Consider the following 26391-nt stretch of genomic DNA (forward strand, 5'->3'; position numbering starts at 1 on the left):
CTGTAAACATGTATTGATTAGCACCACTGACCTTACACTAGTGCAATAACATTTTGGCATATATTTTTGCCTATTTTTATTTTTATATGTTTTCATTCTAGGATGAATCAGGTCCTGTAAGATTTGCTCAGTAAAATACAGTTGTTCTATTTACTCTGAAATGGACAAAAACAATTCAGTCATTAAATAAATTAAATAGTACTTCAGTCAGATGTTTGACACACAACAACATTCTATGAAACAGAGGTACCTTAATGTATTACACACTTAGAATTTAATTGGCCTGACCAAAGGAAATGTTTTCATTTGCTTAGTGTAAAAACACTTAATTTACAATCTGTGTATTTCACAATTAAGTTATCAGAATAATTAAGACTTTAATTGTTAGGTTTGAGCCAATTTCAGTCCATTTTGTAGCCAAAACTCTAATTGGGGTATTTTTAGCTCAAAATTGAGAGGAGACCGGCTACAAGGGCCCAGCAAAATCGCCTTCCATTTGTATACCAACAGACTGGGTAATTCTAAGAAATGAAGCAGAGACAGGCTTCTCCAATTAAAATCTTATTTTTATTAAAAGTGGGGAAAGCTACACAGCAATACAGACACACACACACACATTTTTATTCAAGGCTCGAGAAATCAGTGATTAGCTTTGGGATAGATTCGAGGCATCACTAATGGAGATATTTACAATAGGGATCCAATTCGTTGTGGTGGGAATGGGACACAGCCGTTCGGAATGCATGAGACGAACGGAAGTGACATGGAATCCTCCTGCAATCCAAGGCAGCATGATGAGGGGAGATTTCTGAAGGCTTTTAAGGGTGAAAACTAGCCGCTGGCAAGGTGTTTAATTGCTTTAACAAAGGTGTCTGATTGTTTGCATGAGACAATGCAGTTTGTCAATAGTCAAGGGAAATGGGAAGGAGTTAAGCTGATAACTGACTCGTCAAGTGAGAAATCTCAAGACAATCATTGCACCTTCCTCTGATTATGAAGATGATGATGGTCTCATTAGCAACTGCCAAACTACGTGTTCAGCATGTCCAGAGGGTATTTTTCAAAGGGTCTTATGAGGCTGACCTCATCTGACTATGTGACCTGTAGCCTTGGAGATTATGGCTATCAGTCTAGCAGGATCCATTTGAGGTCATAGGGAAGACTACACACACCAAACTGTTAGAAAAATGCACTATGGCTAACAACTGGAAGCTGGGTTTGGCACCTTTTTGTTGCAACAGAATGTGATGACCTTTGCATGCCAGTGCTATACTTTGTGGAAGCTGACAGTTGTAATGGGGATAGCAATAGCACTTACATTTCTATACCACTTTATATACTAAAGTCTCTTTAAGTGGTTTATAATCTGTAAGCTAATTGCTCCCAACAAACTGGGCACTCATCTTACTGACCTATGAAAGGATGGAAGGCTGAGTCAACCTGGAGCCCTGCAGGATTGAACTCACACGGTTGTGGCTGCAGTAGGGAATAGGGATGGAGAGTGAGACTGATCGAGAGAGTGAATTTTAGGGTGACACTGAAAATTTCATAACACTCCAGAATGTTCTATAATTATCTTTGCAAACCATCTTGAATGCTCTATAAAGCTTGGTAGTATTTAGAAATACTCAAAAATTGTATGCAATATATTATTTAAAGAGGTAATAAAAACTGAAAATTAGCAGAAAATAATCTTACAGAGCGCACTCTGAGAATATTCTCAGTTCACATCACTACCTGAAACAATACCTCTCCCACTTCCTATTCAGAATTATTCTGTGACAACAGGTGCAACTAAGCCTGTAGAGACAGGCTGTTCTTCAAATGTATCTGAAAAGGCCTATATCTAATTTTGCTTTCTGCACAGGATAGCCGATGAGATGATGGCAAAGATGTGCAGTAGGGATGCCAGAGTGAAAACTGAAGAGCGTACATGTACATTCAATATGTGACATGGCGGTTTGAGTGTTGGACTACAACTCTGGAGACCAGCATTCAATTCCCAGCTCGGCCATGAAATCCACTGGGTAAAATTGAGCAAGTCACACACTCTCAGCCTCAGGGGATAGCAATGGCAAACCTCTGAACAAATCTTGTCAAGAAAACCCCATGGTAAGTTTGCCTTAGGTTCTCTGTAAGTCAGAAATGACTTGAAGGCACACAACAACAACAAACATGAAGGTATTTCAGCAGTAGCTGCTTGTTACATGGTTGAAGGACAAACAACACCTACTACAAGTCACTTTCTTGCACAGTAAAGGTGCAGAAATCTCTGGTTTTCAATCTAGAAGGGAGGCCCCTGGGAAAAAAGGCAATACAGTACGTTCCTGGCTCAGTCACTGAGGCAGGTAAAAAGGATACTATGCAAAGATGGGCACATTTGTGAAAAATGAGATTTGAGAGATTCAGCAATGCAGATCTCTAGAGATGTAGTCACTTAAACACAACTGCAGTGAAGGCAGAAACTATTCTAATAGTGAAATGGTGTATTACTAACGAAGTGACTCAAAGCCAGGAGTTGATATGTTCTTGCCCACTGCAGGTACAAAGTTCAGCAAAAACAATCTGTGACACAGATTTCTATTAAAAAAAGAAACCAAAGGCACAGGAAAGGAAGAGTAAAATGTACTTTCTCTAAACATTTCATTAAAACAACCAAAAAAAGTCAAAGAAGAAAGATGGATCTTCAAGTTAAAAATGTGCAATTAGACCACTTCTCAGACAGGATATATTATAAGGCTTCATGGGATACGTATTAACACTAATAATGTAATCTACTAACATAAAACTAGATAAATAACATTTCAGAATCTTTCCTACTATTTAAAAACATGCCAGATTTTTTCAAAAGTAGTGCATAGGAAGCTGGGCTATGTGTATTCTATATACACTTAGAATTTGATACTGTACTAGATATAACCCAAACTTACAGCTTTGTTGAAAGAATCTGCTTTGTGGTTTTAGGTGAGAGCAGATTCAGTAGCCCTGAGGAAAATTTCTAGGAGTAGTTGAGTCACTAGAGGTTTAAAGCCTGCATAGTTTCAATTTCTTTCCATGAAGGTGCAGAGAAATGCAAACTGAAGAAAATACACAATAAGGTACATCCGGTTCAGAGGGCAGGTTACCTTGACCCTGTGGTGTTATTTTAAGACCAGAATTGACATAGCTGTGACTCATAGATAAAAGATCTTAGATACCATGGCCAAGATTTTAACTTTTGAACTGGGAAACAGGGCTTCTCATAAATTAAACTGTAATGTAAACTGCCAGCCTACCCTTTTGGAAAGCAGCACCTGATTCAGCATTATTGCTCAGAGATATAATCTTTGAGGGTTGTCAGCATTTGCATAATTATACATGGTTCATAATCCAGTAGCTAAGTTGTAGTGTAGGCTATATTTCAGAGGAAGGAACTGGCAAAACTACCTCTGAGTATTCCTTGCCTAATGAAAATGGGGGGGGGGTCACCATATGTTGACAGGCAACTTGAAGACATACACGCACATCTCAGTGAACACAAAAAGGGTTACTCTCCTCAGCATCCCATAGCCTTACAGCCATGGCAGTTGAAGTTACATTTTTGTACAATGTAACCATCAGAAACCCATCAGCCGTCAAGGCCTTTGGTCACATTAGCTGGGGATTTTGGGGAGCCATGGTCCAAAATGCATCTTTCCAAGCTCTGGGTCTGCTCCACAAAGAGTCCAAAGTTTTGTCATCTTGGCTTCCAGGGATATTTCTGACTAGATCTGCTCTAGGACCCATTTGTTTGTCTTTTTGGCTATCCACAGGATCCTCAGCACTCTTTTCCAACACCACTTCTCAAATGAATTCATTTTCTTCTTATCTTCATTCTTAACTGTCCAGCTCTTGTATCCATATGTGGTAAGAGGGAGTGCAATGGTTCAGATGATGTTGACATACTACGGATATTCCCGTAAATTAGTTTGTACCGTCAGCCCTCCTTATCCACGGATTCAAGCATCCATGGATTGAAAATATTCCAAAAAAGAATAAATTACAAATAGTGAGCCTTGATTTTCCATTTTATATAAGGGACACCACTGTGCTATGACATTGTATTTAATGAGACCTGAGCACGGATTTTGTTATCCATGGGGGGGGGGGGGGGAATCCTGGAACCAAACCCCAGTGGAAAACAAGGGCTCGCTGTACATTGCAGCCTTGCTCCTGTCTCCATCTGTCTGCCTGCACATGTTACGAAAGAGCAAAATATTATACTTGGTCTTTCTCAGCTGCTTACCCATAATTTACAATAACATCCCAAATCCGCAAGCAGCAATATCTTTACTGGGCCAGATCCAAATAATAAAATACATTTTATGCAAGCTTTCAAAAGCTTCATTTGAAGCAACTTGAAGATGACCTGAAGGCACACGACAACCAACTTCAGACAACAGCATGTCTGGGCACAGCTCTGCCTACCGCTTTTAAGTCGCAGGGCTTAAGGCTGAGACTGAACACAGACAGTGGAGACAAGCCCTGCTTAGTCCTCTCTCTGTCCCCTTCCTTGCTGCCCTATGCTGGCCCTCCAGAATACCTCTCAGACTTAAGCTGTGTTTGACACCACTTGAACTGCCCTGGCGCAAGGCTATGGAATTCTGGGAAGGGGGGTTGGTTGTTGATGCTCCAAGAGAATAACAATGATGATAACAAACCCAAAGAAACTGAATAAAAGAAATGCTGGGGATCCCTATGCCCAGAAAGATAACTTTGGACAGAGAAAAACGGAAAAGAAAAAAGGGGTGCTGCATTTCTAGTCTCATAGGCTGCTTCTGCACTGCAGAAATAATGCGGTTTTATCCCACTTTAGCTGCCAAGGCTCAAGGCATTGTAGTTGGGTTTGTGGCACCAGAGCTCTGCTCCAAGAGAATAAGAATTACTCTCCCCAGCATCCCGTAGCTTTACAGCCCTGGCAGTTGACGCGGGGCCAAAGCGGATTATTTCTGCAGTGCGGATGCAGCCGAGGAACGCCCTGCTCTGTCCTGCCTTGATAAGGAAGGCAGGCTTCACAAAGGCTTGGCTGCTGGTGACGACGAGAGGCATTAGGGGTGGGCAAAGGGAGTTGCTTTCCAGGGGAGGAGGAGGAGGAGGAGGAAAGCAAGGAGGGAGGGAGGGAGGCTGGTGGCTTCTTTCCAGGAAGTCTAAGAAAGAGAGAAAGCCCCCCAACTCCATCTGCCCCAAAGCCAAGGGGCCCTTTGTGTGCCAGCCCCAAAGGCCAGCCATGGCCAGCTCCAAGAGACAGAGGAACTCCAACCATGCCTCAGGTAAGGGCTGCTTCTCTAGTTGCAAGGGACTGGTTGGAACAAAGGAAGAGACATGGAGGCAAGGAATTGGGAAGGAGGAGGAGGAGGCTCCCTCCTGGCCCTTGCCTTCGCCCTCTGCACATGCACAGAGACTGCTCCCCCCTGGCTAGGCTTGGCTCCGGGGAATAGGAGTCTCCACAGGCGGCAGGTGGACCCAATGCTCCCCAAACTGTCCCCTTGAAAGAGATTTTGAACTTCAGCTCCCAGAAGCCTCAGCCATGTTGGCCCCATAGTCTAGGATTCTGGGAGCTGAAGTCCAACATTCTCTTAAAGGGCAGGGCCTGGGAATGTGAGGGGCAGGAGGTGCCTCCTTTGTTGAAAGGGAACAGAGAGGAAAGAAAGAGAAAGCAAATCCCAGGGTTTCATAGCCCTGAGCAACTAAAGTGGGGTCAAACCGGATGATTTCTGCAGTGTGGAAAAGAGAAGACAGAGCAAGGCTGGAGCCTTCTCTCTCTTTCTCTCTCTCTTTCCCTTACAGGGGTCCTCTGAGCCCATGCAGGAGGCTGGCTGGGCGTCTGGAAAAGCATCCCATTTCCCAACATGGAGAATTACCACTCCCATCATCCCCAGACAGTGGGGCTTATGAGATTTGTAATCCTCTTTACATCTGCAAGGCAACAGGTTGGGGAAGCCTGTTGCTTTTTCCTCAGTGCCTCCCTGAGAAACCAGAGGGTCTGAGGGATCCCACTCTTTGTGTGTGCAAACAAGGCTGTGCCTCCCTGCCCGAATCCCAGAATTCTATAGCCTTGAGCCATGCCAGTTAAAGTGGTGTCAACCCAGATTCCTCCTGCAGTGCAGATGCAGCCTTAGTCTCTTCCTGCCTTGCTGCTGCTTGTCCTTTGCTTGCCTTTGTTCTGTCTCTGTTCCTCCCACTTTCTCTCTGCCAAGAGGGTGGTTTCCACCTCACAGTGTTGTTGTTTCCTTTTGCATTTTATTGTAGCTCCTGGGCTGGTACCTGGACTCTCCCTGAGGGCAAGGAGAGGCACACCCAAGACCAGAGGTTTATTTAGCCGGCTGCAAAGCAATCCGCCTGAGGCCAAGCCAAGTTTGATGGGAACTAGAGAGAACAGATCTCCAAAAAACAAGCACTCCTTTACCAAGGCTGCTTATGTGGCATGGCACAAAAGCCCAAGCTTTGCAACCAAGCGGTTGATCACAAGCAGTTGTGCCAAGGCAATTATCTTTATGGCAGCAGCCTTTGCCCAAGGCAGGCAGATATAGGGATGCACACCTGAGCCCAGTTGGCAAGGCGGAATGAGTGGCGCATGTAAACGCCTCCCCGCACCCATAGTTTCCTAGAGTTGGAAGAGACCACAAGGGCCATCCAGTCCAATCCCTTGCCCTACAGAAACTCTCAATCAAAGCATCCCCAGCGGATGACTGTTTAAGACTGCCAAAGAAGGAGACTCCACTATTCTCTGAGGGAGCGTGTTCACTGTCAAACAGCTCTTACCATCAGGAAGGTCTTTCTAATGTTTAGGTAGAATCCCTTTTCCTGTAGATGTATCCATTGCTATGGGTCCTATTCTCTAGAGCAGCAGAAAACAATCTTGCTCCATCTGCAGTATGACACCCTTCAAATACTTAAACAGGGCTATCATATCACCTCTTAACCGTCTCTTCTCACAAAGTCTTTCCTCATAAGGCACGGTTTCCATCCCTGAGCACCCTGCAGTCTCTTAGTCATTTGCACATTTAGCAAGAACTGTTCATAGGCTTTGGAGCAGTGTTCTACAGAAAGGGATTACAGAGTTCCCATCCTCATTTTGTTGTTCTTATCTGTCCTTGAGTTGACCCATTTCATGGCAATCCTATGGCTAAGACATGACCAAGACCCCCTGTCCTCTACTGCTCTGCTTAGAATAGATCCTGTAAATCCAGGCCTGCATCCTTTCTGGTTGAGCTTTCCATCTGGTGTCACATCTTCCTTTCTACTTCCTTTCACTTTTCCTAACACTGTCTTTTCTTATGAGTTGTGCCTTCTTATGATGTGTATGACATCCTTAGTTTGACCATCTTGGCTTCCAGGGAGATTTCAGGTTTGATCTGTTCAAGGACCTGTTTGTTTGTCTCTTTGACTGTCCTTTTATCTACTTTTTTCATTGTCCAGCTCTCACATCCGTAAATGGTGATGGTGAATACAATGGCTTGGATGATTCTAATTTTATTACTCAGTTGTATATCTTTACTCTTTAGGATCTTGTCTAGTTCTTTTGTGGCTGCCCTTCTCATTTCTAGTCTTCTTCTGATTTCTTGATTGCAGTCTCCGTTTTGATCAATGTTTGATCACTGCTGTGGCATAGCAGCAGCTAGGTGCAGGGCATGCTCATCACTATCAGCAGCCCTAAGGTCTGCTCCACAACTGTTTGTAGGTCTGGAAGTCATGCTCTATGGACTTCTGAGTCCCACATTGCCATGGGTGTGCGGTACCCAGAAGGCAACCACCTTCTGGCCTTCCGAGTTCCATGTAGCCATGGCTATGCAGAACCTGTATGACAGCCATTTGCTCCCCTAGGGGTGTACTACCACACCAGGTGACACCCCTCTCCCTCTGGGGTATCACCCAGTGTGGTCTGCACAACCCAGCCACTGGCTCTATGAGGAATGGCTTAGGGAGCTGGCTATGTTTAATTTGGAGAAGAGAAAGTTACGAGGTGACATGATAGCCATGTTTAAATATTTGAAACGATGTCATATTGAAGAAGAACAAGCTTGTTTTCTGCTGCTCCAGAGACTAGAACATGGAGCAATGGATTCAAACTACAGGAAAGGAGATTCCACCTAAACATTAGGAAGAACTTCCTGACAGTAACAGCTGTTTGATAGTGGAATATATTGCCTCGAGTCTCCTTCTTTGGAAGTTTTTAAACAGAGGCTGAATGGCCATCTGTTGGAAGTGCCTTGATTGTATGGCAGGGGTTGGACTGGATGGCCCTTGTGGTCTCTTCCAGCTCTGTGATTTTATGATTCTAGGGCACTTAGAATGTTGGCACTCACTATGTGGATATAGTCTTTCCCTGACAGCAATCATGCTGTGACAAGAGTAATTCTCTGGATGGCATGGAGGAGCAAGCCATACACCATTGCATTATTCCTGAAGTGCCAGCAAATGAAGCAGGGGTCCAAAGCCCAAAGTTCTTTTTTGTTATGACCATTGACTTCTCTCAGCACACACCTAACTAGCAAGATGCGTTTTTCCTTTCAAATAAATACATATCTACAATTTAGCAATTTAATAAAGAACAACACACAAAGGAGAAGAAAGGAGAAGCATTTGATGAGGAATGAATTAATATTGACACATCTCTGCCAGTTGAAAAGAAAAGAGCAAGATGCAGAAGATACAGTGAAAGAAGCAGCTCCACTAATTGCTTCTCGGAAGGTCATAGCCAGAGAAAATAAAGTGAAAAAACCTGGATGTACATCTGAGTTTAATAATGAAAAAACATTTAAAAGAACATTAGTCTCGTCAAGCAACAGCGACTGAGGCTGAAACACACAGGCAAAATGAAGCAGCTTCAGGCCACTTTGGGGACATGGCATTTAGATGACGCATGCCCCCAATATGGCCTAAAGTCACACTCCAGTCCAAAGGACCAGAGCAAAAAGGAGCAATATTAATCCATTCCTGTGGTGTCTGGCTTGAAACTTATGGTGGCAGCCCACTTTGAGAATGGTCCATGTGGTTGCCATAGTCTCAGCCCAACTGTGGCTGGAGGGGCCTTGGAACAATCCTTTTGGCCTGTATGCTTCACCTCTGAAAAAAAGACACTTCTAAAGCAGCCAAAACGGCAAATTAAGAAACAGAGGCAGACTGGACTGCTGTCATGGTAAAAATAAATCTTGGGCGAAAACAAATAAATAAGAATTACCTCCTTGGATAGGACCAGGAATTCTAGAAACTAAGACAGAGAAATCTCTTATCATTGCTTCAGGCCACGATGTTGGGAATAGAGATTCCACAACAGGAGGTAGAGTTGAACTGTGCAGCATCTTCAGGCATCATGAACAAAGAAGGAAACCAGGATGCAGGCGTGAAGCTTGAATAATGCAAACAGTGTAAACAAGGAAGTGAAACAGGACCAAGAGAATCAGCAGAGCAGCAAAAAAAGTAAAGAAACTCAACCTTCATTCTTGACATATTTAAAAAGCATGCTGACAGAGAATCAAGAAGCAGTAAATGAATTAACACACCTTCAACCACATGCCTCTAGTTTAGTGAAATTTACAAGATTCAATTAGGGAATCAGTGAGTAGAGAAATTAATAGTATGTTTAACTCATGAAACACTCTTAGTAATGGAAGGAGGCTTAATGCATTATAATAACTACAACTTAATGAATTGGTTTCATCAAATTAATGAATTTGATGCACAGAGAAGATTTGAATACAATGAATTCATTATCTAATGAGTTACAGCCATCAGTTAATCCAATTAATTCAAGTGACATGGTGTGAAACAAAATTCTCCATGTGAGTCAACTAAAAATAAACAAAACAACAGACAATAAAATGAGGCCATAAAATAAAAGAGAAATCAAAGGGAGAAAAAGGTTTTAAACATATTTTAAAAGGGTGCTACAGACATTAGGTTTAGACAATATTCAGGAGGATGTTCAAAACAGCTGGGGGAAAGGAAATAATAATAGACCAGCAACAGTAGTGAAAAGACCAACACTAAGAGGTAGTGGGATTCCATTGCTAGAAATGTTCAAAGAATTAATAGATTTAGATGGGAGACTCCATTAAACACAGAGAGATTTCTAGGGTATGATATAATCAAAAACAATACACACATGAGAAGAAGGACATGAAGCATCTTAATGTCCCATGAGTCGATGGTCCAATTTCAGTAGTTAATTTCTCATGTAATAGTTCCTAAAGAGGGGGACATAGCACTTAGAGACATGGATGAACATAGAATTAAGACAGCATTAAAAAGATTGTGTGAGGCATCAAAATTGGCAATCCGTTCCTCAATTGCTGCTCCTATGTTTGCTAGAGCAGTTGTATTATGGACACAAGAAATTTTAAGATATCAGTGAAAAGAATACAGAAAGCCCTACAATTCACAGCAGATGCAGGATGTGACGCAGCAGCATTTGCAGCTAGGAAAATAACTGTGGGTATAACATTACTTTGGCTTCAGCATTGGGAGACCAATTAGAAATCAAGAACAAATTTAGCATTCATACCTTTCCAAGGGGAGCTTCTCTTTGGGAAAGTGCCCTTAGAGAAGGTGTTGGTAGAGAATTTTAAAAAATGCGTTCCATTTTTTAAAAGAAAACCAGAAAAGAAACAGTTCAGAAATACATATTATTCTTTTTGAGGAGGTAGAGGATTTGGAAAACAAACTGATGCAAGATATGGAAGGCCACAGTGGAATGGGACAGATTACCATCAGAGAAGACAAACCTTTCCCAAAATAGAAGAGGGACAAGCCAAAGTAATAGAGGAGGCTGCCAGCAGTACTGATAGAAGACAATCCTGGAGGGAAAAAGATTTCTGCAGTTTGGTGAGTTATGGCCAAAAATAACAACAGACAACTGAGCCAATCAAGTGGTCTCTCAAAGATACAAAACTGTTTTTGTCTAAAACCCAAAAAGCAGATAGCTTCCATCACAGTTACCAAAAAGATAGCATGTAAAGTGAAATGAAATTCAACACGGAGAAATGCGAAGTACTGCACTTAGGGCAGAAAAATGAAATGCACAGATATAGGATGGGTGACACCTGGCTGAATGAAACTACATGTGAAAGGGATCTGGGAATCCAAGTAGACCACAAGTTGAACGTGAGTCAACAGTGCGACACAGCAGCTAAACAGGCCAATGCAATTTTAGGCTGCATCAATAAAAGTATAATGTCTAGATCAAGAGAAGTAAAATAGTGCCACTATATTCTGCTCTGGTCAGGCCCCACCTGGAATATTATGTCCAGTTCTGGGCACCACAATTTAAAAAGGATGTCCAAAGGAGAGTGACTAAAATGGTGAAGGGTCTGGAAGCCATGCCCTATGAGGAACGACTTAGGGAGTTGGGGATGTTTAGCTTGGAGAAGAGAAGAGGTGATATGATAGCCCTGTTTAAATATTTGAAGGGATGTCATATTGAGGAGGGAGCAAGCTTTTGTGCTGCTCCAGAGACTAGGATCCAGAGCAATGGATGCAAGCTGCAGGAAAAGAGATTCCAGCTCAACAGTAGGAGGAACTTCCTGACAGTAAGGGTTGTTCGACAGTGGAACACACTCCCTCAGAGTGTAGTGGAGTCTCCTTCCTTGGAGGTCTTTAAACAGAAGCTGGATGGCCATCTGTCGGGGATGCTTTGATTTGGATTTCCTGCATGGCAGGGGGTTGGACTGGATGGCCCTTGCAGTCTCTTTCAACTTTATTATTCTATGATTCTAAGTAATAGAGCACCTCTTGCAGACTGGAGCCATAACCAAAGATTCAAAGGGGTATTGTCTTTATAGTACTCAAGAACCATACTTACAGGCCAGTTTTTGGATTCAAGTACCTGAATATTTGTATGGTATCAAATGTTCCAGACTCCAGCTGTATGTAACCTGCAGGAGGTTTCAGGAATCTTGTTATTTACTCAAGGCTCTCCCTTTCGGTTTTATGTCAGCACTCAGAGTGTTCACCAATGTCTTGACATCACTGACACATCTTGGGAAAAGGGAAATCAAATGTTCTTTTGTTTAGACAACATCCTTTTTAAGGCAGTGTGAAGACACAAAATGAAAAGAGATTTAAACCAAGCAATAGCAACATTACAAAAGTAAGGGTTCCTAATAGATCTCAGGAAGATCTATCTTGAGCTTACCACTTCCTGTACAGATTTAGGAGCTTAGACAAATATGAGGAGAGGATGTATGTTTCTCTCTTTGGAGAGGAAAAAATAAATTCAGGAAGGAAGTAAAAACTGTCAAAGAGATGGCAAGAGTTATAGGCCTCTTGATTTCAACAATCCATTTGGTTCAATGGATAAGACTGCATACGATCAGTCACATGTGGTACATATAAATGCAGTACAGGTTAGTTATTTCTCAGTTTTCTTAAAAGAAAGAATTGAGAAACAGATAAGGCCAAGTACCCTAAAAGAACAGGTGGCAGAATTAATTAAAGTACTTAAACCATAAGGCTGGAGTTTTTCATGACATCCTCATGTTCTTAAGGAGAGCAATATTAAAAGACCCATTAACATTACATAGGCCCCATACAGACAGGCCAAAATAAAGCTGCTTCAGGTCACTTTGGAGGTACAGTATGCTGTTTAAATGATGCATGCGTCGAAACGTCAGAAAGAAAATTTTCTAGAACATGGCCACATAGCCCGAAAAAAACACAAAAAACCAAATCTGATCTGTTTGGCAGCTGCCAATGCTTATTAATGGATAGCCAAATTCATACTGGAAAACATGGGCATCCCAGCCAATAAAGAGCTATCAACATTACCATGGCCTGCTCCATGTGTATTTTCACCAATACTCTTTAATTTATTGGAATTCGCAGAAAAGTTTACAATACTCCTGCTGGACATGACACTGCCAACACATCATGCTGCTCTGTGTTTTTGAAGAAAATTTTTAATTTGAAATTCACTCCAGAGGTGAACAAGTCCACTTAGTATCATCCAAAATAGACCTCTATGTGATGAAACACCTCATGACTGAGAGACTATTCCCTTTGTTGGATTTTGCACCTGTTTGATCCATCACATCTACCACAGAAAAAATATCACATACCGGATGAAAGGTAGGTTGTGATATTAACAGGACTAAGCATATAAAGCGAACAAAGCCAATATTTGCCTCCTTCTATGCAATAACACTAGAAAATAATGCATCTAAAGTACTGATTGCACAATGATTAAAGGCATGCCTATTTCTCTTTTATGATTTGTCAAAAGTACTGAGACCACAAAATGTATGGCCACATTTGACACATTCCATGCCAAGCAGTACTGTATATGTAGTTCTGCATCATTTGGGGGTGTCTGCAATGCGGCAGAGTGGAAAGAGACATCCACATTTACAAGACATCATAAAATAGACAAGTTTAAATCAGCACAGGCAGCTTTTCAGCAAACTGTCCTACAGTCAGTAAGGTAAATTCTGGGCAACCATGCCTGCCGAATAAATCGAGGGCTTGGGTACATCCCAACAGTTTGTGGATTACTCCTCTATGACATCCAGATAATGAGTGGCTGGTGCTTAACATGAATATTCATTCATGGATGGCCTGGAGAAGCAGTCCACTCCCTCCCAAAAGGTGGCTGCATAAAATAAATAAATCAAGAAATGCATACACAGATAACAGATGATGCAGATAGAGTTGCTCATATAATATAGGACTGAAGCAGGCCTTGAAATAAAACTGTCATGAGAGGAAGATGAGTCATTGATCATAACAGAAAAGAACTTTGGACTCCTGTTTTGTTTGCTGGCACACAAAGAATAACTCAGTAGTTTATGGATTGTTCATCTGGGCCATCCAAGAGTGAACATTCATGGTCAGTTCCAATTCTGTAAGCATCAGGTTCAAAGACTCAGAACCATCACAGTACAAAGTTTTAAAGAGAAAATAAATTGTTCACTGTAGACTGACTACACTTCACTTTTTGCAACTGGACTTGAATGTGTCGAGGGAGATACTAAATATTTTTTTTGTTGTTTTTTTTACTGTAGGAGAAATCCATGTGGATAGCAAGAATGTGTTGCGACTCAAAGATGGTAAGTACCTGGCATTTGTTAAAAAAAAAATACAGTTGTAAATTAATGTTTTAAGTGGCAGCAGAATGAAAAACAAGTAGAAGAAACAAATTGCCTTAAAGAAGGGTGTGGGGGATAATCATGGAATAACAAAGAGTCAAGGATAGCTTTGATTTTTAGATAGGTAAAACACTACAACTCTGGAGACTAGAGTTTGATTCCCTACTTGGGCATGGAAACCCACTGGGTGATTTTGGGTAAGTCACACACACACAGCCTCAGAAAACCCCCATGGTAGGTTCACCTTAGGATCATCATAAATCAGAAATGACTGGAAGGCACACGGCAACAACAACAAGAACAACATCAACATCATCATTAACAACAAAAACGTCCATTGCTCACCGTGATTAAAACCTCAGTCTAGAGCTACTCATATAAAGCTATATACACATGACAGCATGTAAAAATTTGTGAATGCTCACTTACAGAATAGAATTGATGAGAGAGCAGCGGCAGGAAGTATAACAACTTGAATGTTAAAAAGTGGAATAATTCTACTTTAGACAATGGCAGTTGGTGAGTTCCATTTCTAGATGTATGTGAGAATCTTCTGCAGGTTTTAATCCAAATTTTAAAGGAACTGTCCAAGGGACTGAACCTATTTTTTGTGGATTCAGTTAATAGCTTCTTTACGTTTCAGACTACAATTTAAAACAGTTTCACCACCTCATGACAAGGAAGCTACCACCTACTTCTGGCTTCTGGAATGTTTCCAGGATTTTGATAGTAACAGTATCTTTATAGTATTTTTTTTTAAAAAAAGATGAAATATTGATTTTGTTAGTTTGAATATTGGGACTTCGCGTGGAAAAAATATCATGGGTGCATTCCACCACACAGTTGTTGGGTCTTACATTCCACTGATGAAACATATTCAGAATAAAGCATCCTTTTTTGTATTATAAGTCATAGATTTTGGAATATGTAAAACTAAGTAAATAAGAAAAACTCCAAACATCTACTGTAACTACAAAATTCATAATAAAATCCATATCTAATTGTCTTAGATATTTTTAAAAAATTGAAATGTTGCCTGCATGTTCTTTGAAAAAACAAACTGTAAAATTGGGTGTTACCTATGCCTGAATGTGCACAGGAATCATACATGTTTTGAATTATTTTTGAATTGTAGATGGACAGCAAAACCTCATAGAGACAGATGCCATTGATGAAAGGTAAGGTTATTTGTTGTGTTAGATAGCTGATAGTGGAAAGAGGGAAAAAAAGAATGGGAAAGTTCATATATTATGCTTTTTGTTATAAAAATCACATCTCAGTCACTTTGTGGATATGTTTACAAAATATAATTTTGCTCCAAGATAGTGACAATTCAAAGATAAATATTTTATGAGCAATCAGAATTCTGCCTTGTGAAGAATCCAAATTAATAATCATAAACATAGAATCATAAATGCAACATTTCCTCTCTGGCCTAAGATAAACATAAATATAATTATTTTTTCCCAAAAATTCAATTTGATTTGCAAAAACTACATTATTTTTTTTAAAGTCCTGAGGCAATTATTTTGCAGGGGAGCTAAATCCAACTTAGGCCTGGGTGAGACATAACAATTTAGGTCTAATAAGCAATGGGTTTCTCTCTCTCTCTCCAAGTGTTGTACCTGCACATAGGTACTCCCTTGTCCTCTTTCTGTCAAACGCCTAGTAAAAGTTCTTAGAATCATAGAATCATAGAATCGCAGAGTTGGAAGAGACCGCAAGGGCCATTTGGTCCAATCCTCTGCTATGCAGGAAATCTAAATGAAAGCATCCCCGACAGATGGCCATCCAGCCTCTGTTTGAAGACCTCGAATGACAGAGACTCTACTACACTCAGAGTTCCACTGTCAAACAGCCCTTACTGTCAGGAAGTTCCTCCTAATGTTGAGGTGGAATCTCTTTTCCTGCAGTTTGCATCCATTGTTCCGCGTTCTAGTCTCTGGAGCAGCAGAAAACAAGCTTGCTCCCTCCTCAGTATGACATTCCTTCAAATATTTAAACAGGGCTATCATATCACCTCTTAACCCTCTCTTCTCCAGGCTAAACATCCTCAGCTCCCTAAGTCGTTCCTCATAGGGCATAGTGTCCAGACCCTTCACCATTTTAGTCGCCCTCCTTTGGACATGCTCCAGTTTCTCAATGTCCTTTTTAAATTGTGGTGCCCATAACTGGACATAATATTCCATGTGGGGCCTGACCAGAGCAGAACAGAGTGGCACTATTACTTCTCTTGATCTAGACACTATACTCCTATTGATGCAGCCTTCTGTTGCAATATTTCCAGTTGATCTAACTGTCAAGTAGTCAGTAAGTGATACTCAGCATTTTTTCACTAGCACCATTGGATAGGAATCTGATTGTAGACTAGAATTGTTAGAACTCAGGGATGGATGGAACAAATGGATGAACGAATGAACTTGAAGTTAGTCTGTGTATTTTATCTTCTTTTTGAGTAATAATCTTTACAAACATTGTTCATAATGGAAAACTGCCCATTTGGTTACATGGGGGACTTATTCATACTCAGTGAAGTTATTTACTGAACTAGCAGACCTATAATTGAATAATACAACTATTTTTGAAACTCCATTATGTTTCAAAAGCAGTTTGGCCTATGACACTGAGACCTGCTATCTTGGAAATATAAGGTTTCCTTGGACATGCAAAGCACTACAGGTCTTTGAATCCTAGCCATCAACTTGTTGAAACATATTTGGCAGCACCAACAGTAGCAGCATGTGCATGACAGAGCAAGAGAGTAACTGTGTGTATTAACTGGTGTGCTTTATTTTTGTGTCAATAGCCAACTCTTTCATCCAGCAGCAGAGTACAAAATGAACCATAAGAGAAGAGGACTTGCTCTTATCTTCAATCATGAGCATTTTTTCTGGCACTTAATGTTACCAGAGAGACGTGGCACCCTTGCTGATAGAGAGAACCTGAAACACAGGTAAGGAGATCTTTGTTCTCTATATAATATAGTATAATTCAATTCAACTCCATGTCGTTTGTAAAAAGAAAAAAGAAGAAAGGACAATAATACTGTATTTTCCGACGTATAAGACAACTGGGCGTATAAGACAACCCCCAACTTTTCCAGTTAAAATATAGAATTTGGGATATACTTGCCATATACCCCTCTTCCAACACACACCAAATAAAATTTTTTAAAAAATCAGATTTGATTTGATTTCAATATGGTAATTTTAATTCAAATGCTTGTGACATACAGGTACTTAGCAGGAAAACTGTCACTTATAAACATAAGGCTGTTTGTCATCAAACATGTAAACATAAAACAGTGCAAGTGGATTAAACTTTTCCTAATTCTCTCTAAAGCAAGTCACACTCTCTCAGCCTCTTCAGGAGAAGGCCATGGCAAACCTCCTCTGAACAAATCTTACCAAGCAAACCCCAGGATAGGTTTGCTTTAGGGTCTCCATAAGGTGGAATACAATTTGAAGGTACACAACAACAAATAATAACTGAGTACTGTACCTTTAAGTGCAGTGGAGGGTCCAGCATGGTGTAGTGGCCTGAGTATCGAACTAGGACAATGGGAGAACAGGGTTCAAATCCCAGCTCAGCCATGCAAACCCACTGGGTGACTTTGGCCAAGTCACACTCTCTCAGCCTCTCAGGGGAAGTTAAAGCCCCCCCCCAAAGAAACTTGCCAAAGAAACTCTTTAGGGTCCCCCAAAGTTGGAAAAGAGCTGAAGGCACACAACAACAACAACAACAACAATAACAATCACAACAGAAGAGGAGGATGAAGGGGGAGAAAGAAGGAGGAAGAACAGGAGGAGGAGGAAGAAGAAGAGCTGAAATCCTGAAAATAAAAAGATGTGCATTAATGCTTCTTTGTGACCACTTTAATTGTGGGTTTTCTGTGACGTGTGAAATCATTTTGCATAATTACTTGATTTTTCTGGGATATTCATGGGATAAACTCCCGATCTCCTTCGTGTGACAAACGCCATAGAATTTGCGGGAGGGAGTTGGAAGGAATAATATAGGCCAACCTCTGTCTTGCAGGAACACACAGCTAAAGCACTTCTAAGAGTTGGCTCTCCAGCCTCTGTTTAAAACCTCCAGTGAAGGTTTATCTGAGTTTATCTGACTATACAGTAGGAATAGACAGAAAATAGTGCTGTATCTGCTAGAAAACCTCCGGGTTATTTCTGTAGTTTGGCAAAGTTTTCTGCTTTCTATTTTTTAAAAACAGTCAAGTGTTAATCAATATACTCTGGAAGGACAATAGCATGGGGAAGGTGTGCATGGGGTGGGAAGGCTAGTAGAAATGAATCTTTGTTGGAAAGGATTGTGAGCTTCATTCATATCTGATATTCAAAATAAATTACAGGGCTCAGAATTCTTTGGTTTTAAAGTGGCTGCATCAGACTTCATTTGGTGGCTTTGGAGAGTTTTAACTTTTTTCAAACAGCAACCACGTGCATTTTGTAAGTCTGAAGGATGTTGTTTCTTTGTCTTGAACAATCCATGTCAGCAGAAACAGATCAGTAATTAGTCTCCCCATGCTTCTAAAACTGAATGTTTAGATGGGCTTGCATTCTTTGACCAAGGAGAAAGTGAGTTCTAGAGACGAATGCACATTTTCCTGAACAGTATGCTAGAATGAAACTCTTCTGTTTATAATAGCTTGACTGAACTTGGATTCGAAGTGAAGTGTTTTGATGATCTGAAAGCAGAAGAAGTGTTACAAAACATTTACAATGGTAGGTGGCTCTATAGTATTTGCTTAAATAATATCAGCTATATTTATATTATAGTTTGCTAGTGAACATGTCACTTTCTTGGGGAAATTCTTAATTTAAAATGCTGTAGGAAACTGAAGTGGGGATGAGGAATCCTTGTGCTCAGCTAAAGATTTGCTTGACTTTGAATGATAGCTGAACTGCTGCAGAATATTCACATTTACAGACGTATTGCTGTATACATTCTCCAACAAGTGAACCCTCTCAACACTGTTGAAAAGTTGATCAGGAGAACTTCAGTGGACAGGGATGGAGAATGTGTGACCAGATATTGCTGGATTGCATCTTCCATCTTCTTTCATCATTTGTGGTTCTGGCTAGGGCTGATAATGAGCTATAATTTCTCCATCGCTGTCCAAACTGGTTATGAAATGCAGCTCCATAACTGAAAACCAGAATATATAGGACTGGGCACACACACCCCCTTTGGCTACATCCCCGAGACACACACTGATACACACTCAGAGAGAGAGAGGGGGGGAGGTAATTTATTCATCACTTTTTGTTTTTAAAAAAGGCTTGTTATCAATGTAAATAAAAGGCTGAGGGGACCCTGAAATATTAAATAAATGACCATTTGGGCCATTTGGTCTTTTAAGGTCATAATTAACAATTTTCATGCCAAATAAACATTTTGGCATGGGGGTGCTGTGGCCTGTTGAAGTCCAGAGAAAAGTCAATGTGGGTCCTGGATCTTAGTGAGTGCCACTTCTGCTGTCCAGTTTGAAAAAGAGGACTTTGTGCAGTTTTGCACATTGCTATATAGCGAAATGGGGTCCAATGATATCAAAATGATGTTCAGATTTTTGAATGTTTTTCTTTTGGGTCAGGAAGAATACAGTGGGCCCTTTGTATATGCGGTGGATCCATTCCAAACCCCCTGTGTATGGCAAAAAATGTGGGACCTCAAGTCCCATTTGTTTCAATGGCTGTGCGCGCAATTGTAACATCTGGGGCTTGTTGTCTGTGTAAGGTTAAAGTCATGCACACACTATACTTTAGGTTTCTGAATTCACTCCCAAAGCAAGCTGAGATTTGTTTCATCACTTACTTTGCCAACATTGATTTTAAAGTAACCTTTGAAATTACAACCTCATTGCCTTGCAGTGTCCACAGCTCAACATGAAGATGCAGACTGCTTTATGTGCATTTTCCTGAGCCATGGAGAAGATGACCATGTTTATGCCTATGATGCTAAAATAAAGATACAGTCGTTGACCAACATGTTCAGAGGAGACAAATGTCCAAGTCTAGTAGGGAAGCCAAAAATATTTATCATTCAGGTGAGACAGGGAAAAGTTTGACTCTTGAGTTACACTGTGAGATGAAAATTAATTTTACTCAAAGAAAGCATTCAGTTTTACATTGTTAAGAGCAATGATTTGGTTGCAAAAATTTAAAAATTAAGTAAAAATAGATGGGATAGAAACTGTCATTATTTATTTTGGTCTACATGTAAATAAAGTGATGTTTTGGTTAACTGTCCATCTCCAGTTGCGTTGGATGTTTCCCACTATTCTCAGCCATCATGGCCATTGACTATTCTGCCTTGGAATTATGGGAGATTTGCCCCAGCACTTGAAAAACACTACATTGAGACAGACATTGCCATAGAATCAATACAATCAGCCCTCCATACCCATGGATTCAACCATCCTCGCCTTGAAAACATTAAAAATATATATGAATTCCAAAAAGAATACCTTGATTTTGCCATTTTATATAAATGACACCATTTTTCTACACAATTGTATTTAATGGGAATTGAGCATTTGCAGATTTGGGTATTCATGTGGAGGAGGGGGTCCTGGAATCAAACCCCAGCAGATACCAAGGGCTCACTGTATATGGATTGAAATACAATATATTTCAGCTTGGAGAGTAGAGATTTTAGCGGCCAAAGCATTTGTTGCTTTTTGCAGTTTCTCCTTTTCAGTGAAGGGTGGGTAGATGCCTGTTTATGATTGCCCATTTGCGGAAAGCTTTTCTTCTCTTGTGTATTAGGAGAGGCAGCTTAAATTTTGCCTGTGTTTTAAGCACTGCTTTATGCATCAAAGCATCTCCTTTATGTGGTGGGAATGCAAGCCTCTTTCTAAAAATCAATGGAAAGTAAACAAACTCTTCCCAGCATTTGTTCTACTTTCTAACCTAAGGCTTCCCAGAAAAATACTGTCATAAATAAACAAAAAGGAATTAACCTTTTTGAAATGCCTGTCAGTGATTGGAGAATCTTTTCAGATCTGCTGTAATGTTGCTCAGCTAGGATACCTAATGTTGAGATTTCTTTCTCTTAATACTAGGCATGCAGAGGAGATAAACATGATGACCCAGTTCTTGCGACTGATTCAGTGGATAGTACGAAGGAATCAGACATCAATGAAACAAAAGTTGATGCTGCTGCTGTGTATACCTTACCTGCTGGTGCAGACTTCCTCATGTGTTACTCAGTAGCAGAAGGTGAGAATCACATCTATACTTCACCTGAGTTTGATTGGGTAATTGTTTGAAAGAAGCATTTCTCTTACCCACAAAACAAGGTGACAGTTACCTTGAAGTCAGTATTTTGGTATACTTGCATTACTTTTTTTGTGCAAGGATGCACAAATGTGAGTACAAACGGATATTAGCATTCATGCTTTTTATGCATTTAAATCCAAACCTTTATGTACATGTATGTCCTGTTCTGGTGCCTCACCAGCAAGGACAATGTAGCAGAGTAGTCAGCTCAGTCCAAGTCAATCAATCAATCCGAACAACAGTCCAAAAGAGAGATTCAAAAACCTTGGCTGCAAATGGAGCAAGGTCTGAGGTCATCAGGCAAGCCAGGAAGGTTGTGTCTATCAGGAAAGGTTGGTTGTGAGCAACCAGTTGCTTAAGGGAGGTGCTGGAATTTATGGCTGGTTATCAGCATGCAGCTGCTCTGATTAATCGGGCATTTAAACACTCTGATGTACAATGGGTCTCCCTCTGTCTCCAAGTAGCAGAAGGTACTGAGAGCACTGTGTCTAGCTGTTCTAACTGCCATGCTTTCTTGGCTTTGTCTCTCGAGGCAGGGCCCCCGTCCCACTTTCCGGCCCCTTTGCCTCATCTTGCCCTTCTGTCTTATTGCCTGAATCTAAGTCCTGTCTGAATACCAACAGTATATTTTCTAACGAAGAAAGTGAAAGAAAGGTACCGTTTCCTTCATGACACTGAACAAAGAAGGCCATTGCAGGTCAAGATGCTCATGTGTACACTGGAAAGCCCTTATCCCTGCAGGAGAGAGGCAATTGTGGTACTTAATTGCATGAGGAATTCATTCAAAAATTCCTCTCATTATCACATTTACCATATTTTAAGATTGATACAGGATTCTCCCTGATCCTGCCCCAACATAGTATGCTCCTATATTAGCCTGGTCCACTCATATCCACACAAAAGTCAGCAATGAATGAAGGCTTTGCAAGTTTACAACTGTACAGGGGTACCTCGGGTTACGAAATTAATTCGTTCCGCCGCCGCTTTCGTAACCCGAAAAGCCTTCGCAAGCCGAAAACCCATAGGCGCTAATGGGGAAAAGCCGCGATTTCGTGTGAAATAGCGCCAAAAAGCACCAAAATTTTCTTCGTAACCCGAAATAACCTTCGTAACCCGGAACAGTTATTTCTATTGGCTTTTTTCGTATCCCGGAAATTTCGTAACGTGGGTATTTCGTATCCCGGGGTACCACTGTATATGTAAAGGCTTCTACATACTCTACACTCTGATTTAGTGAGAAGGAATTTGATATGATTCAGCAATCTTGCACAGATGCAACCTTTTATCATGTCTCAAGGCTTGTTGAGAGAAGAAAATGTATTTTGCCATGAGAATTTGCACATCTGAAGGCCTTTGGGGAGCTTTGGAAAACACAGTAAGCAGAAAGAAATGTAGGGGAGGGATATTGAGACATTATATGTATATTGGATGATTTTAATAATGTAAGCTGCTTTGATTGTTTTGTAACAAAAAGAGGGATATAAATAAAAGTATTATTATTATTACATTATACAATGTGACCAATTACCATTTCCTAAATTATTTGTGTGGATGGAGGGAGATATATGCACAAATATAGTCTAGTCAGTGGAGAGAAATGTAAAGTACACAAAATAATTAAATAAAGGCACATTAGTAGAAAAGTGTAAATTAGTTTATCCATTTCTAACCCTGTAAGTTTCATAACCCAATAAAAAAGGTGTAAATGGGATTCAGAGAAATGCAATAAAATGAAGACCTGAAAGGTTTTCACATTCCCCTCTCCATCTCATTAAAAAGGCCATGCATAGTTGTGTTGCAGGGGTTCCTTCCTTGCAGACACATGTTCTGCAGATAAAGTCACCCACCCCCCACATACACTTAGAACAGCCCTGCTCCTTACTAGGTATTCTTTGCAACATTTCTGAACTACAGTGTGGCAATGTCTTCATTCAAATCTTAGTAGAGACTAGTATCATTATCTCACCATAGTCTCTAAGTGCCCTTCAGGGACTCTGCTGAGAAAATGATAATAGTCTCTACCATCCCTCTTGTTCAAATGATGCACAAGGGCCAACTTAAGCAAAGGAAGGGGATAACATTAGGTAGAACAGTTTTGTCTTTTTTTTTCTGAAGCGGTGCTGGAGTTTTTTGCTCTTGTAAACTTCAGGCATTGACTTTGGGGATTGTTTTGTAATGTGTGCTGTTAAAAAGTGAAAAATGAAAGCAGCTCTTAATCATTCATGTTCTGGGAATAAGTCTACCACAAGACGTGAAGGCTGCAGTTCGAAGCAAGTTTATTAAAAACAAGCTCAGTTGAGGCCACAGTGAAACCTATTTTGTATCAAGACATGATACAAAAGCTTTCTCAGTCTAACAACATAGAGTGCATCCACATTGTAGAAATAATGCAGGTTGACACCCCTTTAAGTGATGCAGCTCCATTCTGTGGGATCGTATCATATGTAGATTTACAAGGTATTTAGCCTTTTTTGCCAAGAATGGTGGTGCTGCCCTAAACTACAAATCGCAGGATTTTGTAGAATGGAGCCATGGCAGTTAAAGTGGTGTCAACATGCATTATTTCTACAGTGTAGAGGCAACCATAGACTTAGACTACTTGTGGTTAGTTGAAAATACTGGATGAAGATCCAGAATGAAGTCTCATCAAAACGTTGTTCTGTTTTCTCCTCAATAGGGTACTATTCTCATCGTGAGACTGTTAATGGTTCCTGGTACATTCAAGATTTGTGTAAGATGATAAGACAGCATGGTTCATCCCTGGAGTTCACAGAATTACTGACACTGGTTAACAGAAAGGTGTCTCACCGTAAAGTTGATGTGTGCAGAGATATTAATGCTCTAGGGAAAAAGCAGATTCCTTGCTTTGCTTCAATGTTAACTAAGAAGCTGCTTTTCCGACCCAAATCTAAGTAGCTTACTGTAGCAATAAGAACTCAGTCTTGTTTTTTAAATTTTCTTTTTCTGTATAGGTCTTAAGCCAAATAAACAACAAACTTGAATTATAGATTTAAGATGCAATTCTGTACCCACTTACTTGGAAATATGCCCATTAAGCTCAGTTGGGTCTCGGTGCTATAGAGTGTTCCGTTATTGTGTACGGCTTCATTTATTTCAAATCACTGTAGATTTTTAGTCAAATGAGATTATTTCCAACATCGAAATGCTTATGGCAGACACAAGCAGTAAAATTAAAACTGGCAAATATAACCATGATTTTAAATGTTCTCAATATTAGAAGTTTTAAAATGGGGGAAAAAAAGTATCAACAAAATTATGAATTCAAAAAAAAAATTGACATTGGTAGAAATTTCATGAATATCTTTTGGAAATGGTTTGATTACAACTTATTTGCTAACCTCAGGGAGTTTTTGAAATTAAGTCATCTGACCAATAAAGGAGCAGCTATTGACCTTTTCTCCTGTTTTCAAGTTTGCACTTAATTACTGCTTGAATCACATTTTGTAACAATTTTGTACTCTTAAACATTTTTGATTGTTGGATTTATATAGGTGAATCATGTATATTAGGGACCACTTCCTTTACATACTGCACTTCCTAGATTTCCCTGCATATTTTGGCTTTGACAAGTGCTATCTAAGTACTATCAGAGATTTAATTGTGAAATGTTGTGATTTGTCTGACTTACAAAAGAGAGCCCCAACTGTTTTTCAAAAAGTGCTTGGATCATGCAGTATTCCTGGCTCCTTTTATTCCTCATGTTTTCCAGGGTGTAGCTACGTAGCCCAATTCTGGAGGGGATTGTTTCAGCACAGATAAGTTGTGTTCCATGACATTTTGTGTATGGTGTGTTTCTAGATAAATGCTGCCTGTGTGGATGTTTTTAAATGTGTAGATTATTGACTATTTCCAAGGGACTTGTTTGTGCAAAATGTTCATCAGAAAAAACACTCCCAAAACTATAATGTCTTTTTATTTTCATTATGAAAATTACATTCAAATAGAGGAGGTTGCAGAGTAAAATAAACTCTAAACAAAACATTTTTGTTTCTTTGTTCATTAATAATGGCTTCAAACTTAAAAATTGGCTATTTGTTCCTTTTTTTTTTTTCAACAGTGTTCCTAAGGGGAAAAATATATACATGGAAAGTTCAGATTTACTTGTAAAACATGAAAAAGAATCCCAGTTATCAGAAATAGGTTTAAGTCCACTATTTTTGTGATAGATTTCCCCCCTCTATCACTGAAAAGCCACCAACCTACATCTGTTCGAAGTATCCAGTTTCTCTGATCTTTTGAGGCAATTTAACAAAGCTATTACATTTACAGATCTATAAAAATTAATGTTTGTCATCTATTTCTTGGATTGGGAGATGCAATTTTAAGGGATTCTTCAGCCGTTTCAAGGATTCTTCCACCTGTTGACATGACAGAAAAATTAAAGTTAGTGAGCCTGTAGTGTTTGGATCCTGTCAACATTGTAACAGCCTGCTGTGTTTTCATGGACACAGGTGGTTCTGACAGAAAACATTTGGCACTCAGTGCACTAAGGTTACAACTGTCTGCATGAAGACCATGAAAGAAGTTTGTCTCAGCGGGAAAGAGAAAATCAGCATATGAGGTTCTTGTTCCTTTGTTTAGTGAATCTTGCTGGATTTTCACCTGTGGATAATTAACCACAGCCTAAAACACTTGAGACAAGTTGATTTTTCTGAAGGGAAAATAACCTTGCCTTAAGGGAGCTTACAGGAATGATCTGTGAGTGGGCCCATGGCTAGTAATGATATGTTTTCAGCTCTGTCTAAAATTGGAAAGAAGAGTAGCAACAGGGAGTGAAAAAGCACAGAAGGAGATTTTCAGGCACACCACCAATAGATAATGATGTGCTGAGGATAGTAAGGAAACCTACTGACTCTGTAATTGTGTTGAGCTGAATCTACATTGGATGCTTGGCAGCCATATAGAAAAATGAATGTGCCACATTGGATGCTTCATTTCCCTTTCTAGCCGATAAAGCTATTGACAGCTGCCACTGG

General features: G+C 40.2%; 2 protein-coding genes across 5 annotated transcripts in view; one reads left to right on the plus strand and one right to left on the minus strand.

Moving 5' to 3' along the window:
* The first annotated feature begins 5068 nt into the window (after nucleotides 1-5068).
* On the plus strand, nucleotides 5069-25396 carry CASP6 (caspase 6). 3 transcript variants are annotated; one of them, XM_042469185.1, is made up of 8 exons: nucleotides 5069-5288; nucleotides 14016-14060; nucleotides 15235-15277; nucleotides 16906-17052; nucleotides 18762-18838; nucleotides 19985-20160; nucleotides 21178-21334; nucleotides 24072-25396. In XM_042469185.1, the coding sequence occupies exons 1-8, from the start codon at nucleotides 5246-5248 to the stop codon at nucleotides 24308-24310; spliced, it is 927 nt and encodes a 308-aa protein (XP_042325119.1). In that variant the 5' UTR covers nucleotides 5069-5245; the 3' UTR covers nucleotides 24311-25396. The 3 variants fall into 3 exon arrangements, with proteins under 3 accessions (XP_042325119.1, XP_042325121.1, XP_042325120.1); XM_042469187.1 differs by lacking the exon at nucleotides 5069-5288 and adding an exon at nucleotides 8373-10842; XM_042469186.1 differs by lacking the exon at nucleotides 5069-5288 and adding an exon at nucleotides 11703-13083.
* Nucleotides 25312-26391, minus strand: part of MCUB (mitochondrial calcium uniporter dominant negative subunit beta) — a 71045-nt gene continuing 69965 nt past the window's right edge. For both annotated transcript variants that reach the window (XM_042469183.1, XM_042469184.1), the window contains exon 8: nucleotides 25312-25773. In XM_042469183.1, the coding sequence (XP_042325117.1) occupies nucleotides 25696-25773 (78 nt within the window). In that variant the 3' untranslated portion in view covers nucleotides 25312-25695. The remainder of the gene's footprint in view (nucleotides 25774-26391) is intronic.

Source organism: Sceloporus undulatus, chromosome 5, assembly GCF_019175285.1.
Source record: "Sceloporus undulatus isolate JIND9_A2432 ecotype Alabama chromosome 5, SceUnd_v1.1, whole genome shotgun sequence".
NCBI classification, from domain to species: Eukaryota; Metazoa; Chordata; class Lepidosauria; order Squamata; family Phrynosomatidae; genus Sceloporus; species Sceloporus undulatus.